General features: G+C 47.8%; 1 protein-coding gene across 4 annotated transcripts in view; it reads left to right on the top strand.

Annotated features, from left to right (window-relative positions):
- The first annotated feature begins 3,520 nt into the window (after positions 1-3,520).
- Positions 3,521-15,618, top strand: part of STIM1 (stromal interaction molecule 1) — a 193,085-nt gene continuing 180,987 nt past the window's right edge. For all 4 annotated transcript variants that reach the window (XM_080817817.1, XM_080817815.1, XM_080817816.1 and 1 more), the window contains exon 1: positions 3,521-4,272. In XM_080817817.1, the coding sequence (XP_080673943.1) occupies positions 4,134-4,272 (139 nt within the window). In that variant the 5' untranslated portion in view covers positions 3,521-4,133. The remainder of the gene's footprint in view (positions 4,273-15,618) is intronic.

Genomic DNA, 15,618 nt, shown 5'->3' with positions numbered 1-15,618 from the left:
CCAAAGGCAAAGGCTTAACTGACTGAGCCATCCAGGTACCCCTTCTTCACCATTTTTAAATGTACAGTTCAGTCATGTTAGGTACATTTGCATTGTTTTGCAACCAGCTTGAAATATTGAACTATATCCATTAAACAATTCCCTATCCTCTCCTGGCAACCACTATCCTATTTTCTGACTCTCTGAATTTGACTACTTTAGGTACCTCATAAAGTAGAATTATATAGTATTTAAATTTTGTGACCAGCTTATTTTACTTAGCAAAATGAACCTCAAGTTTCATCCATGTTGTAGAATGTAGAATTTTCTTCCCTTTTAAGGCTGAATAATATTCCACTGTATGTATATACCACATTTTGTGTATTCATTCGTCTGTCCATTTAGATTCTACCTTTTGGCTATTGTGAATAGTGCTGTTATGAACATGGGTGTACAAATATCTCTTTGAGACCCTGTTTTCAATTTTTTTAAAAGATTTTTATTTATTTATTTGACAGACAGAGATCACAAGTAGGCAGGGAGGCAGGCAGAGAGAGAGAAGGGGCGGAAGCAGACTCCCCGCTGAGCAGAGAACCTGATGTGGGACTCGATCCCTTGGACCCTGAGATCATGACCTGAGCTTGAAGGCAGAGGCTTAACCCACTGAGCCACCCAGGTGTCCCCTTGTTTTCAATTTTTTGAGTATATATCCAGAAGTGGAATTGCTGGATTGTATGCTAATTCCTTCCTTTCTTTCTTTTACTTTCTCTTCCTTCCTTCCTTCTTTCTTTCTAAAATTAAGTAGGCTCCAAACCCAATGTGAGGCTTGAACTCATGACCCTGAGATCAAGAGTTCCATGTTCTACTGACTGAGCCAGCCAGGCACCTCATATGCTAATTCTATTATTAGTTCCCAGCCACCATTTTAGCCTCACAGGAAATGCAACTCGCTCTGAGAGGTTCAAGTTCTTGGTATGAATTGGTAAACAGAGCCTCACTTCCTGCCTTCGAGACCCAGGTTTTTTGTATCAAATGAGTTATGCTCCCATACTCCTTCAAAAATCATGTGGTAGCTAAGAGAAATAATGCAGTCGAGTTTAAAGGAAGTTAAACATGTTTTACTTTCTTTTTTTCTGGGCTGTTCTCTTAGGCAAATGAGTGAACAGGCCGGGTTGACTCAGGCAGAAGTGACAAACTAGCAATCTGAGTGATTAATTTACACTGCAAATGTGTTTATATGGTCCATATAGGGCTTTTTACCTATTTATTTATGTATTTTAAAAAGACAGCCTGAGAGATAGAGAGAGACAGCACAAGCAGGAGGAGCACAGGCACAGGGAGAAGCAGGTTACCTGCTGAGCAAGAAGCCCAATGCAGGACTCAATTCTAGGACCCTGGGATCATGACCTGAGCCAAAGGCAGATACTTAAACCACTGAGCAACCCAGGTGTCCCAGGGCCTTTTATTTTTAAAAATTAATTGCTAGTACTAAAAAAAGTGATATGTCATGTAAAAGTCCAGCTTTCCATCTTTTCTTAAAGATGATCCAGAAATACTGAGTTCACCTTCCTGCCTGCTCTCCAGTGTGCCATAGTCCCTACCATTCCCTATTACCCCCCTACTTCTCTGAATTGTATTATCTCTCTGCCAACTTTGCCATTTGAGCTTAAGGCCCCTGACTCAGAGCATAGGTCTAGTAGAACTTAGGTCAGGGGCTCATCTTCTGTTCTGGACAGTTTCCCAGCACAGAGTTGTTATTCAATAAATATTTTAGTGATCAAATGAATTAATTCATGTCTACCAGCTTTTACTGAGCACTTACTATGTGCAGGGCCTATGGCTGGATCCTCCTTTCTCAGAAATGAATAAGGCACAACCCCCTGACCTCTGAAAACTCAGTCTTATGGGGTAGAAGGAGGCAGACATCTGTAAGGTCCAATTCTGGACCCAAGGCGTTGGTCAGAAGTGGAAGTTTCTGAGGAGGAGACCTTGAATTGTATCTGGAAGAAGGAGAGAGCCGTTGTACCCGGAGCTGGAGGTAGAGGGGAGAGTGTTTCAGGCAGAAGCAACAGCAGATACAAAGGCGGGGTGGTGAAGGTTCAGTGTGTTTGAGGAACTTAAAGAAGGCCAGTGTGACTGGAGCTTGAGAGTGGGGAGAGCGTAGTAGATGACGTCAGAAGTGTATTTTTATATCAACTGTCTAACCCTTAAGCCAGGCAGCTGTTGGGTAAATCCATGTGCCTGGTTTTCCGAGGGCTCTCTCAGAACAGGTAGCTGGCTTAGCACTGTCAGTCAGAGGAGAGACTGTGCCTAATTCCTTCCCCTGCCTCCGGTGCCAAGGACAGGGTAGGGCACAGAGCAGGTTTTAGTAAAGATCTGCTGACAGCATACTCGAGAGAGAACAGGAAATGCAGGCTCTGTTGAAGGAGGCCCAGGCGCGGCTCTCTCTTCACTGGGGCACTCATTCTAAGTCGCTAACACCCTCTCCAAGCGACACTGAGAGCTGGGAGAGTGAGAGGCAGAGAGGAACCAGCCACGGGCCCTACCCACAAAAACCTCAAAGGGGAGGGGATTTGAGGGGCAGGTAGGAAAACGGGCGGTGACAGTTAAAGGAGCGCATCCGACTTCTCTTGAATGTGGCAGGAAGGGGGGGTGGTCAGCAGATTGGCTGATGGGTCCTTTAGCCGAGACTTAAGGGATGCGTAGGGCAATTTTAACTATAGTGTTTTGGACATTTCATTTCATTTTTTTTTTTTTTTTTCTCTAGCATCATTTCCTCTGAAAACACTCGCAGTCCCTAATAGGTTGCCCTGGGGCGGATCCTTGCTTCACTCTCCAAACCCTCCGCAAAGGGGATGGGCCTCCCAGGAGCTCGAGTCCTGTCTGCAGCACCCAGATTTGCCCGCCAGGGGCCGCTGCGCGCGGGTGACTAAGCGCGCAGGTTCCTAAACTGCAGGGAGGAGGAAGCTGATTGGCTGCGCGGCGCAGAGGGAGGGCGGAGCCTGAAAGCCGGCCCGAAGTGGGGGGCTGGGAGGCTGCCCCCGCCCCATCCAGGCCAGGCGGTTGTCGCTTCAGGCATCCCAGGATTGCAATCGTTGTGCCGGGGGTCTCTGTCCAGCCCGGCTTTAGAGCTGAGGCGAGTGGAGCAGCACCGAGGCCCGGAGATCGGGCAGGGCAGTTACTGTCGCCGTCGCCGCAGGCCTGAGTTACCTGAGCAACTGCGTGTCCGGGGCGCGTCCGCCCATCCGCGGGCGGTTAGAGCGGGAGAGATTCCCGTGGGGGAAGGGGAGGCCGGGACCCGACCCTTGGCGCGGGAGGGGGGTCCTGCAGACACCAGTGCGGACCGGGGCCGGGGAGAGCCCACCGCGGGCTGGGGGCACCCAGCGGCTGCCTCTAACAGGTTATTCCGGGATAAACCCGGCGCTGGGGCGGGCCGGGCTTCGCGGGGGGCCGGGCGGCGCGGGGCGGGCCTGCAGGAGAGCACGCCCCCGCCCGCCCCGGGCCCGCCCCGCGCCGCCCGCCAGCCTGCCGGGGAGCCGCTGTCCCGGGCCTGGCCAGTGCGCGTCCGCCTGCTGAACCTGGGCACCGCGGGCCGCCTGGGCACGGGACTGGGCGGGGGCGCAGACCTCGGCCTAGGAGGCCTGGGATCCCGGAGCCGCCCGCGCCCGCGGGGACCTGCGAGTTGCACGCCCCCTCCGAGCCTGTGCTGCTCGCGGCTACTCGGCGGGGAGAGGCCAGGTGCCCCCCTCTTCCCCTCTCTTCCCTTCCTCCCCCACTCCGGTGCCCGCGGGAGATCCCGCCAGTCCGCCTCCTCCCGCAGAGGTGTAGCCCGCTGCGGAGCTGACAGCGGCCCCGCAGCCACCCTGTCCAAACTCTCCGGAAGCGGCTGGAGCAGACTCGGCGCTCAGGCCGCCGCAGCTCCGGCGGACCCACTGTTGGAACGGAGGAACCCGCCCTCCTCCCGCGCCCAAACTTGGAGCACTTGACCTTTGGCTGTCGTAGGAGGCAGGCCGGCGGGTGCCTGGACAGCTGCGGCGCCTCGAGGGCATCTTGCCTGGGGTTCCAGGACTGTCGGCTACACTTCTGGGCTCCCGGCTTTGCTCTGGGATCCCGAGGTGTCCACATCAGGCGCATGTTGACTGAGACGTGGAGTCATGGATGTGTGCGCCCGTGTTGCCCTGTGGCTCCTCTGGGGGCTTCTCCTGCATCACGGCCAGAGCTTCAGCCATAGTCACAGCGAGAAGGCGACGGGAGCTGGCTCGGGGGCTAGTTCCGAGGAGTCCACTGCAGCAGGTAAGGCCTTGCCACGGGCTGGAGTGGGCTGGGAGCGTTGACTCAGAACTGAAGGGCAAGTTGAACCTTAGGTTTCTACATGTGCGGGTGATAGCACTGCCTATTCTCAGCAGTGGAAGGAATTCTTTCTGTTCAGGAGCCGTGGCTAATGTCTCTGTCCCTGGCAAGCAACTTTCCTCCTCTCTCCCCAGACTGTCTTCTGTTGGCAGTGAGAAGGGGTTGGCCTTTGGGGCACCTTGGCCTTTCAGATCAGCAAGCCAGGACCCTTTCTCAGGACTGCTTTTCTGGAAGAATGGCCTAAGCAGATGATAAGTCTATTTGCTCTTGGCCAGTTTCAGCACTTGGCAGCACAGGGGAGGTTGAGGCTACTTGGGTTGGGCAGGGAAAGTCAGGGCTGGGCCAACTCTGTTCCCCTATAGCTTGGTGTTGATGTGTGCCTTTCTGTTCCAACAAGCGTGGGAATCTTAGTCCCTCCCTTCCCTTAGGTAATCTGCTGTCTTTTAGCTATCCCATTTGAAATATCAAGGTAGTTCGTTAGGTCGAATACTATTTACCACTAGGGAGTTAAATGGATTTTTCTTATTGTGGGTGGGTATGGTATAATTTCTGGGGCCACTTGTTGATTTATTCCATTTCTTCTGTCTGATGAGGGTAGGAATTCTGTGATATTTTTGATCTGTCCTGTTTTTCTTTATGTACTCATGGAGCCTTGTTAGATATCAGGAGCCCTGGAGTTCTGTTGCAGAATGCAAAAGAAAAGAATACTTTTAAAATTCAGTTGTTTTACACAAGGCTTAGAAGGAATTTTGTTTTCTTTCCTCGTTTCTCTCACCCTGGTACTGTGTTCTATCCAAAGCAGTGGGCTGCAGATTAGGGAGAGTTTATAGCTGAGTTTTTAATGAGGTTACTGCTCAGTGGATACCCACTGATAGAAAGAGGGAAAGGACACATAGGTCATGGTGGCTGGGAAGTTTCATGGATGGATCCAGATGCTGGCTTTGATGGTAGACCCTTTCTTGGAAAACCCTCTCTTTTAACTTCTTTGGTTGGGCTGGGTGTACCTGAAGGCTGAGTTCCAAGTAGGGTTGCCCTGCAAACAAGCATAGGACCTAGGCTGTTGTTTTGAAGATTGGTCTTTCTTGCAGATAAATCCTGTTCCTCCATAAGGTATCTCCTTGGCCCCGGAAATGTAGCTCAAAGCTAGGTTTTCATTGGGCTGTGAGGGGAAAGTCTTGTAGGCAGATGTAGATCAAACTGTGAAGTAGAGCCTAGGAACATCTCTGCTGTGTCAGTGACATTCCTGCTTATAAGGCTGAAATGTCCTTTTCTCACCCTAAAATATGAGTTCCTGAGATAAAATGAATATTTTTGAAGGGGGGGAGGTGATTTATATTTTAGACATGAACTAAAGTGATGACGTTCTGAATTTTAAGCATTAACTTTCAATCGAGAAGATTGTGCTTAAGGTAAGAGGCCTTCCAGCATCCCTCAGAACCACGAGGTCACTTGATCTTGTGGGGACAGCCCTCCTCATAGCATATCTCAGAGGCCTGGCTATGCTGATTATACCACTTAGGCCTCTGGTTTGGTCCTTGATTCCTCTCAGTTCAGAAATTAGTTTCTGTTGTCATAATAATACTGAATCCCAGGGAGGAAAGTCTTAGAGAAGGACCCTAGGTGCCAGGCATGATTATAGTTTGTGGGAACCTGGGGACCCCAGCACTGTTGTTCTAGGTTGTCCCTTGGGCCTATCTGGGACTTTGGCTTAGACAGGGACTCTTTTTTTTTTTTTTTTTTTGCAAAGCGGTGGCTTATGGACTGGGCTCTGCTAAAGGATTTGGGGAGAAGCTCCTTATGCAGCCAGGAACCCTTGTAGCCCTTCCAGTCTCCATGTATTCTTAGAGTGCAGGAGTTTTACTTGCACTTAAAGCTGCCATTTCTCCAATCATCTTTGGCATACCTGGTCAATTTATATGTTCTCTATATTTTATAATTATACAGCTATTTTTTCCTATGAAATGCTCATGATAGCCTAGTAGAATGCATGGCAGGTGGTATGAGCCCCTTTTTTGTAGGTCAAGAAAGCGGGTCCTGTGCTCTCTTATAGGCAGGTCTTAGATTTCTTCCATCTTCTCTGGCCCTGCCCTGTTAAAGAGTGCTAGGCAGGGCCAAGAGAACGTTACTTTCTTCCTGGTCATTTATTTAGGCAGGCCCTGGTAACTGAGCTGATAAGATCCAAGGAGAAGGCTGTCATTTTCTCACCTGGAGAGTCTTCTGCAGAAGCCAGAGAATTGGATTTTTTTCTCTCATTGGACGTATAGGTCCATCTTAAAACCCTGTTCCTGCAGTGAAGGCAGGTGCTCTGCTAAGAGGCCCTCTCATCCGACAGCAGAGAGGCCATTCTTGTCCCCTTCTGTCTGGCTCTTTGATTCCTGCACACCCAGCTGTGCTAAGTCATTTTCTCAGGAAAGATCTGGCCCTGGGTGTGCCACCCTGGGGACTGCATTTCTGAAGCTGGCCTGAAACTGATGCTTAGAACCTCCCGTAGACTCTGGGCTCATTGCTTCCAGAAACTCAAAAGGTTTTCTGCAGAATGTTTGTGGGGGATCCCAGGTGAGTCAGGTTGTGACTGCCAGGGTGGGAGATAACTCTGATCCAGAACTGTGGTGTGACTCAGTATAGCCAGAACAGGACCCTGGAGGATAGGCATCCAAGCAGTGTGTGGACTGCAGGCTGGGTTCTCAATCAACCCCTGGTGGGAGTGGGAGGCCAGAGCCCTGTCTGCCCACCCAGCTAGTTGCTGCTGCCTCCAAGGCTATAAATGGCCTGGCCATCTTGGTGGCTATGCTAATTTTAGCTGAGGGTAGCTCCCGGAACTGGATGGGGGCCAAGGGCAGGTGGGTGGGGCTTGGCTGAGGCTAATACTGGGGCTGGGAGAGGGTCACACTAATTCTGGAGCAACTAGGACATCATCTGTACCCACACCTCAGCTTTGACAATCACTCCTTAGCTAGGTTAATTTATTCAGCAAACTCCGAACAGTACCAGCTCATATGCTATTTATTTAACAAATATTTGAGTGTCTGCTCTGTGCCACACACTATGTTCGGTGGCAGGAATTTAAGGATGAACAGAACAGATATGTTCTCTGCCCTCAAGGAGGTTACCGTCTAGTGGGGAGATAGGAAATAAATACATAAATATTTTATCATGGTGTGGTGCTATGGAAGAAAGTGCAACCAGAACAGTGTTTGGAGAAGGGGAGGAGGACAGAGATCCAGCTCAAGGAGCAATTCAGTGCCTAGGAAGACATTAATAACGGCGCAGTAATAGCAACTAACATTTGTTAGTGCTTAGTATGTAGCAGGCACTGTTCCAAACATTTTATTTCACTAATTCTTTTTTCTTTTTTAAGATTATTTATTTATTTATTTGACAGACAGAGATCACAAGCAGGCAGAGAAGCAGGCAGAGAGAGGGGGGCGGGAAGCAGGCTCCCTGCTGAGGAGAGAGCCCGATGCCGATGCCGGGGCTCATGAGATTATGACCAGAGCCCAAGGCAGAGGCTTTAACCCACTGAGCCACCCAGGCGGCCCTTCACTTAGTTCTTACTATCATCCAGTGTGCTGAGTTTTAGCCCTGTTTTATATTTGAGGAAATGGAATCAGAGAGAGGTTAAGTAACTTGCCCAAGGTTATACAGCAAGTAAGGAGTAGAGTTAGAATTTGAACCCAGGCAGCCTGACTCTTGCCTCCACCTCAGCCCTTAGGTTATACACTCTCTCACAGCTTTGTGATAAACGCTGTGATAGAGGTATTGTATACACACACACACAAGGCTGTGGGAAGCCCAGAGGAGCAAGTGACTAACACTGCCTGGGAGAGCTGGGGGAGGCATTTCAGTTTCCCCCATAATTTTTTCTCAGATCTTGGGAGATAGAAAGTGGTTGCCTAATTCAGAAGTTAAGAGGTGGAAACATCAGTTAGTTCAACCCACTTATTTTTTACAAATGAGGGAACTGACATCCAGAGAAGCATCAAAGACAAGTTCCACGGTGGGTTATTGGTCAAACTAGATGAAGACAGTCAAGTCAAGGACCCTGACTTAATTGGTTATTCAACCCACAAGTCCGTAATGAGTGTTTACTGCTCACTTTGCGCTGTGAAAGAGACTTAGGGGTACCAAAGAAGTCCAAGTCTGGGGGCAGGGGGCATGCTCTTTATTAAATATAGCATAATGCACAGGCTTAAGGAAGCATAAAACCAGGCAGTGTAGACAGCGTAGGCTAAGAATTAAGAGAGCTGTGTGTGGGTTAGCCTCAGCTGAGGTGACAGGGAGGGCTTCCTGGGAACCAGGAGGGAGTGGTGGTTTGATGTGGGGAAGGCTGGAGGAAAGGGCATTGTAGATGCCTGGGTCACCAGTGTGAGTACATGGAGTCTCACAGTTGGTGGCTGAACAATAGCTGCTTCATACTTGGCCAGCTACCTCGCATGAGAGCCTGTAGACAGGAAGATCACAGTTATATGTGATCTAGGGGCAGGGCTAAGAGCTACCATAATTTTGAAGTAGTGATAAGTGTAAATACTATTTTGAGACATGTGCAAGTATAATGTGGTGTGAAAATGTCATTTCTTTTGGTGAAAAATCATAGGTATTGCTACGAATACTGTGGTTTGTTGCCCCTAAGATATAATGGAAGGAAATGTTAACTTTCAGTAAAAGAAATTTGGAAATAAAGATGTAATTTCTTTCCCATCCAAATTCACAGGGTCCTCTGAATTTATCCATGGGCTTCTCAGGAATGTGGGGCCTTCATGTTAAGAACGCCTGTTCTCTGGCAAGGAAGGGATGAGGTCTTATTGAGGGAAATGGTTTCCTTGGGCTCCATAGAACTTGGGTTTGAGCAAAGGGGCCCCTCATTTCCTGCTGAGTAACTTTGAGATACCGTTGCTTAATGACTTCATGGGCATGCTGTGGTATGTTTCCCTTTGTGGGAAATGATACTCCAGGAAACAGCAGCTCTGGCTGTCAGAATTTTAGGGAGAGAAGTCTGGGCTTCCAACAGAACTTTCTCTCTCTTTCTTTTCCTTCTTCTTCTTCTTCTTCTTTTTTTTTTTCTTTGGCTACTGCTGATTAAAAAAATGAAATATTTAAAATATACAACAAGGTATAAAGAATAATACATTGAATACTGTGTGCCCAGGACACAGTTTAAGAAATAAAATAATAAAAATACAGAACTTTCTTTATTACCCCCAGGACACTTTGTATACATTACTGATGTAACACATAACAACACTGTATATATGTTTGCTCTCTCCCAAGTGTAAAGTCTGTGGAAGAAGGGAAGAGGGGTTGTACTTTATTTATCTCCTTTTTTATTGTTTTTATTTTTATTTTAAAGCCTCTGTTGAAGTTTGTTGGGAAAGATGCAGTCAGGGCCTGTTTGAATGGATCACATTTTTCTCTCTTCCTTTCAAACCATCTCATGTCTTGGTATACATTTTGGACTTTCCCTCAACCCGTGGAGGTGCTGCTCACCCAGGGTACTTGATATTTTCATCCACGCTCAGAACTGTTTATTCTTTTTCTTTTTTAAAAAGATTTTATTTATTCATTTGAGAAACGGGGAGAGAGAGCGCAAGCTGGGGGGAAGGACAGAGCGAGAAGGAGATGTAGGTCGCCCCGCTGAGCAGGGAGCCCAACGTGGGGCTTGATCCCAGGACCCTGGGACCATGATCTGAGCCGAAGGCAGATGCTCAACCGGCTGAACCACCCAGGCATCCCTGTTTCTTCTTTTTCAATCTCTCTTATTTTATCCTTAACTTTGGAATTAGGTGGGACTGTTTTTATTATTATGGTCTTTTAAAGTGACACATTGGTGGCTGAGAAATTTGTGTTCTTGCTCCCATTGCTAAAAACTCGTAGGACCAGAACTATACCTCTGGGGATCCGTGTGCCAAGCCTTTGCTGGTTTTATCAGAATGTATTACCTGTTGATGTGTTCCTCATGGATCTGGCACTTAGAGCCTTTAGCCTCAGTGGTCTGGTGATAGCTGTGTGGACAGGGTGTTTGAATAGACTACTCATGTATCACCAAGAGTCTGGTAGAGTCTATAATCTTAAGAACCATGCTGTGCTTTTGGAGTTATCTGTGTCTGTGCTTGCCTTCCTAAGTATACCGTAAGCCCCTCAGAGGGTAGGACACCAAGCTCCTAGCAAAGGCTTGGCATGTAGTATACTTTGTATATAATGAAGTTTGTAGAATTACACTGAAAGGAATTTATTTTCTGCTTCTGATTCTCTGGTAGTTTACTAAGCATTTGGTTAGAAGTTGAAAAAATTTTCCTTGGAGAGGGTTAGGTAATGTTGAACAAAGAAGCTTCACTTAGAAAGTTCACTGTTGGGGTGCCTGGGTGGCTCAGTGGGTTAAAGCCTCTGCCTTTGGTTCGGGTCATATTCCCAGGGTCCTGGGATTGAGCCCCACGTTGGGCTCTCTGCTTGGTGGGGAGCCTGCTTCCTCCTCGCTCTCTGCCTACCTCCCTGCCTAGTTGTGATCTCTGTCTGTCAAATAAATAAATAAAATCTCTCAACCCTAGCTTTTGTAGGTCTGAAAAACCTCAGTTAGAATCCAAGTGTCCACTTGTGGTAGCACCTCTCTAAAGGTAGTTGCTTCTCTTAACCTCCTACAGTTCTATTGTCTAACTTGAGGTATACCCATCAAACACCTATAGACTCTGGGTATAGCCGAACGAGGCTTTTATTCAGGGATTACTCCAGGCTGTAGGGAAGCTATTGATAAAGTCTGGGTGCTTGTATTTGACCTTATTTCCCTCCCATACCCCCTTCCTTTTACTGGGTGTAACCACTTCCCTAGCCCCACCTGCAGGCTTGAAATGGCTGACCAGATGGGCCTGGTCCCTGCCTGTAATGGTGCATAACAAATTATCCCCAAACGTAGAGGCTTAAAATAGTAAACATTTATTATCTCGCAGTTTCTTTGTGTTATGAATCTAGGTGCTTGCTTAGCTGGGTGCCTCTGGCTCAGGTCTCTCATGACGTTGCATCAAACTGTTGGGCTGGGGCTGAGGGCTTGATGGGGGGTGGCACATATGCAAGTTAATTTATGTGGTTGTTGGCAGGCCTTGGTCCCTTGCCACATGGGACTCTTCACTGGGCTGCTTCATGACACGGTAGCTGGCTTCCCTCAGGACAAGTGATCCAAGAGGGAGTACCCAAGTGACAGTCTTTTTATTGCCTAATCTCACAACTGATATGCCACAACTTCTGCCATATTCTGTTTGTTAGAAGCAAATTGTAAGTCTGGCCCATACTCAAGGTGAAGGGCTTACACAAGGGTGTGAATAACAGCAGGGTGGGGATCACTGGGGGCAATGGTATCACCCTAGGACCATGATACATTTACCCTGCCTGTGGTAAAAAGAAGATGCCTGTGGTATCACCCTAGGGCCATAATCTTGGGAACAATGGCTTTTAGAAGCTATGCCTTCTTAGCTTTTCTTAAACTTCTTTTACTTGCCTCCTAGAGTTTTGTGCAGTCTCTCTGTACTCCCTTTGGTATTGTGTCCTCTTGGTTCATGCATGACTTCATTGCTTTGACATGTAGAGTTGGCATGGCCCCTCCCTCTATATTCTTCCTGTATCTTAGGCCCAATCCTAAAGTAGCTTTTTATCCTAGTTTCTAGCCTTGTCTTGCAACTCCTCATTTTGGTACCTTCAGTTCTGAAGGTACATCTACTGTACATCTACTGACCTTGGAGACTTTACCATGCCAGCTTGGCCTCAAAGAGCTAGACTTATAAGTGGCATTGACTTGGAACTTACATACTGACAGATGAAAAACTTACTGTGACCTTTTAGGTCATTGGTGTTGGGTGCTAGGACTTAACATCCTAGTATGTCAAAAGCTGAAGGGCTTTTAAGGACCATCTCTCCTGTTTTCCACGTGAGAGTAACGAAACTTGCCCAATGTCTTAGCCTGCGCTAGAATCTAATTTTGTCTGATTCTCATTCACATGCTATTTCTACTCTGTGCTAGAGTCCCTCTGCCCTAACACAGCCAGTGTGGATTGTTAGGGAGTCTGAGACCTATACAGAGGAGAACGAGAAAGCAGTTCGCAATATTGTATCATGTTCACAGAAATTGGGCTGGGCAGAATTGGGAGTATACAAAGCCAGTGCCAAGCACTGTTTCTAAGTTTTCCGCACAGCTAGAGAGCTGTCATATAAGGCCCAGGAAAGGGAGCCCAGGAGGATCTGTGGCAAAGGGTGTCTAATATCTGTCTGCATTCTGTACCACTCCTTTGGGATTTCAGTTCAGGGTGAGGAAGGATCTCTATCTCTTGGGACGTGAGGAGCAGGCTCCCCGAAGGAGGAGTGTCCAGCCACTGTGCTGCGTGTCTCAGTGGTGTTTGGCTCAGCCGCTTGCATTATGTGTGGACTTGGGGCCTCCCCAGGCAGGGTAAGTATGTCTAGAGCTTTGTGGGACACCTGGAAAGTGCCAAGGGGAAGCTCTTTGGGCCCTGAGAATTTGACAAAGCCTCGCCTGTGTTGGCATAACTTGCTGGGGTGAGGGGACCTGCAGAGGGATGGCTACAGCCCTGTCACATTTGTCGGAGTGGAGCAGGTTTATTTCACGAGAGACCATGCGCAGAAAACCTGAAATGAGGCAGCAGCCCTGTACTTTTGTCTTCTGCTGGGGAGCTTGGGGTAAAGATGGTACAGCCTCTAAAATCCCTTGATGGGTGGTAGTTTCCTTCCCCACCCAGGCTTCTTGTCCCAGACCACTTGGCCTTCTTCATCTGCCTCTGTTCCTCTCTCTGGGCCTTGGCCCAGCCACTCTATTTTCTTTATCCTGGTCTGCAGAACCTCACCGTATTTCTCTTTTACCTTTACTTATGTCACTGTACTCTCCTCCCAGAATGCTCCCCCTCTCCTTTCTTCCTGCCTAACCTCTCAGTCCTCTGGGAAATGTTCCCTGACAATACTAGCCACGAGTTCTCTGTCTCTCCCATCAAGCTCTGCTGGCGCTTGGGGTCTGTACTACTCTGGGCACTTCACACCCTGCTCAAGCCTCTTGAAGCAAGAGATAGCCTGCTCTAGAATCAAGAGCACTGGCTGAAGTCCTTACTGGCTGTAGGACCCAAACTACAGGATTCTCACTTGAGAAATGGGGTTAAAAGAGAGTTAATTTATATGCAAGTGTTATATAGATTTTAAAGCCATTTTTTTGGGTTTTGTTTCTGATTTTTTTTTCCGTTTGTTTCATGTTGCATCTTTTCCTCTGTCTTGAAGACAAGAGCCATGTCTGATTTGTTGGTGGTAGTACCTATCCTTAGTATCTCTCACCGTGCTGGTCAGAGAGCGTGTGCTCAGTAGGTAGCTGGTGGATAGCAACGAGTGCATCCTTGGATTGAGTAGGCACGAAGGGAGAATTCTGGATAATGTGGCATCAGTTCCAATGAAAAGCTTAGACAGAGTGCTCTGAGAGTAGGGGTAGAATTCACATGGTGGGTTTTCTGAGGAGTTTTTTGTCCCTAGTATTTTGTCCCTATTTGTGGAGGATGTACTGAAGCTGTGCTTGACAACAGTTATTAGTTACCCTGGGGAATGGTTTGGCCCTGGACGCTGGCTAACAGGTTTTTGTTTTTTTTTTAAATAAAATTTTTAAAGGTTTTATTTGTTTATTTGTGAGAAAGAGAGAGAGAGAGAGAGTGTGCACACAGGCAGGGGGAGTGGCAAGCAGAGACAGAGGGAGAAGCAGACTCCCTGCAAGCAAGGAGCCTGATGGGCGACCGGATCCCAGAACCCTGGGATCATAACCCCAGCTGAAGGCTGATGCTTAACTGGCTGAGCCACCCAGGCATCCCTGGCTAGCGGGTTTTGTTTGCCGCAGCAACGGCTACCTGAGCAGGTGGCTACAGCAGGGCTGACATGAGTCCTGTGGACAGGCCTTCCTTGGGTCCTGCTGTCCCTGTCTTTGGTTCCATGGTCCACATGGGTTTACCTCAGGTCAAACGTGAGGCAGCCAAATGAACAGAATACACTTTAACTGCTTTTCTTAGCCTGGGTTGTGGGATGGAGGGGGGAGCCTTCTTTCCTGCTGGCTTTTAAAACGTTATCTCTGATTCTGGAACTCCCCAGACCTCAGAGAACTCCAGTCTGAGAGGACATCACAGCAGCTTTCCTCCCGGGCACTTTCCTCCAGGGAGACTTGGTGGAGGAGGTAAAAGTTTAAGAGAGTCAGCTGTGCTGCCAGCATGGCCCAGCGAGGACAGATCCGTCCCTTTCCTCTGTTGGCCACATTCTGTGGAGTTCCTGGCTGCCTAATGTGCAGTTCTGGCTTAGGTAATGACCAGAAGTCTCACTGGCAGGCCGGCAGGCAGGCTTCCAGATCTCATGTGTTTCTAATTCTCTCCAGGGTGATTCAGTAGCTTTGCTCCCGTTCGGCCTCTCTGGGTTATCTCAGGCCTCTCAGGAAGCTCTCAGAACTCTCATCACTACTGTGTATGTTAAAACAAATGTGTCCATGTTTGCCAAGTTCCCAGAGCCAGCATCTAAAATGTAGTGGCCAGGGGAGATGGCTGCCCCATATAATACATGCCCAGGTTAGAAAGTAGGGTGTGTTTGTGTGTGTGTGTGTGTATTTGCAGGCCTGTGTGTTGTGGGATTGCCAAACTCCAGAAGATCTTGTTTCATGTAATTTTTGCTGATGAGGGCAAAGTTCACTGAAACTCACCCTTCCTATCGCTAAAGAGATAAATATGTAATTAAGACAACTCAAATAAGTTGATGATAAGAATGATAGTAGCTACTATTCACTGAGCACCTGTTATGTTCTAGGCACTGGGGTAGGTGCTTTACATCTGTACAACAACGCTTAGGGGTGAATATTTTTCTCATTTTGTAGATGAGGAAACTGTAACTCTGAGAATTTAAGTGATTTTCTCAAGGTTATTAAGCCAGGATTTGAATTTAGATTTATCTGACCCAAAGGCCAGTAATGTTTCTATTTTAGTTTAATAGCTTGTGGGGAGAGAAAGAAACAGCTGTTTGAAGTTAGGTAGAGATGTGCATTTGGATTAAAAAGTGTACAGCTCATCAGACTGTTGGTGGCATTGGTTTCTTCCTTAAGTGGCTTGGAAGAAATGGGATTAGGAATTTGGTGTGGGGGAGGGAATGAGAAGGGTGTATTTCACTTATAAATTCTGAATGGGACTATCACAGTGGTGAAGTATATAGCTACAGAGTGGTGTGTGTTCAGTTGGTATCTTCCAGAACTAGCATTATGGTTGAACTCTTTTGGATATACGCTTTGGGATAGAG

Source organism: Martes martes (genome assembly GCF_963455335.1).
Source record: "Martes martes genome assembly, chromosome: 10".
Classification (NCBI taxonomy): domain Eukaryota; kingdom Metazoa; phylum Chordata; class Mammalia; order Carnivora; family Mustelidae; genus Martes; species Martes martes.
Note: the sequence above shows the minus strand (reverse complement) of the source record. Positions and strands in the feature narration are given on the sequence as shown.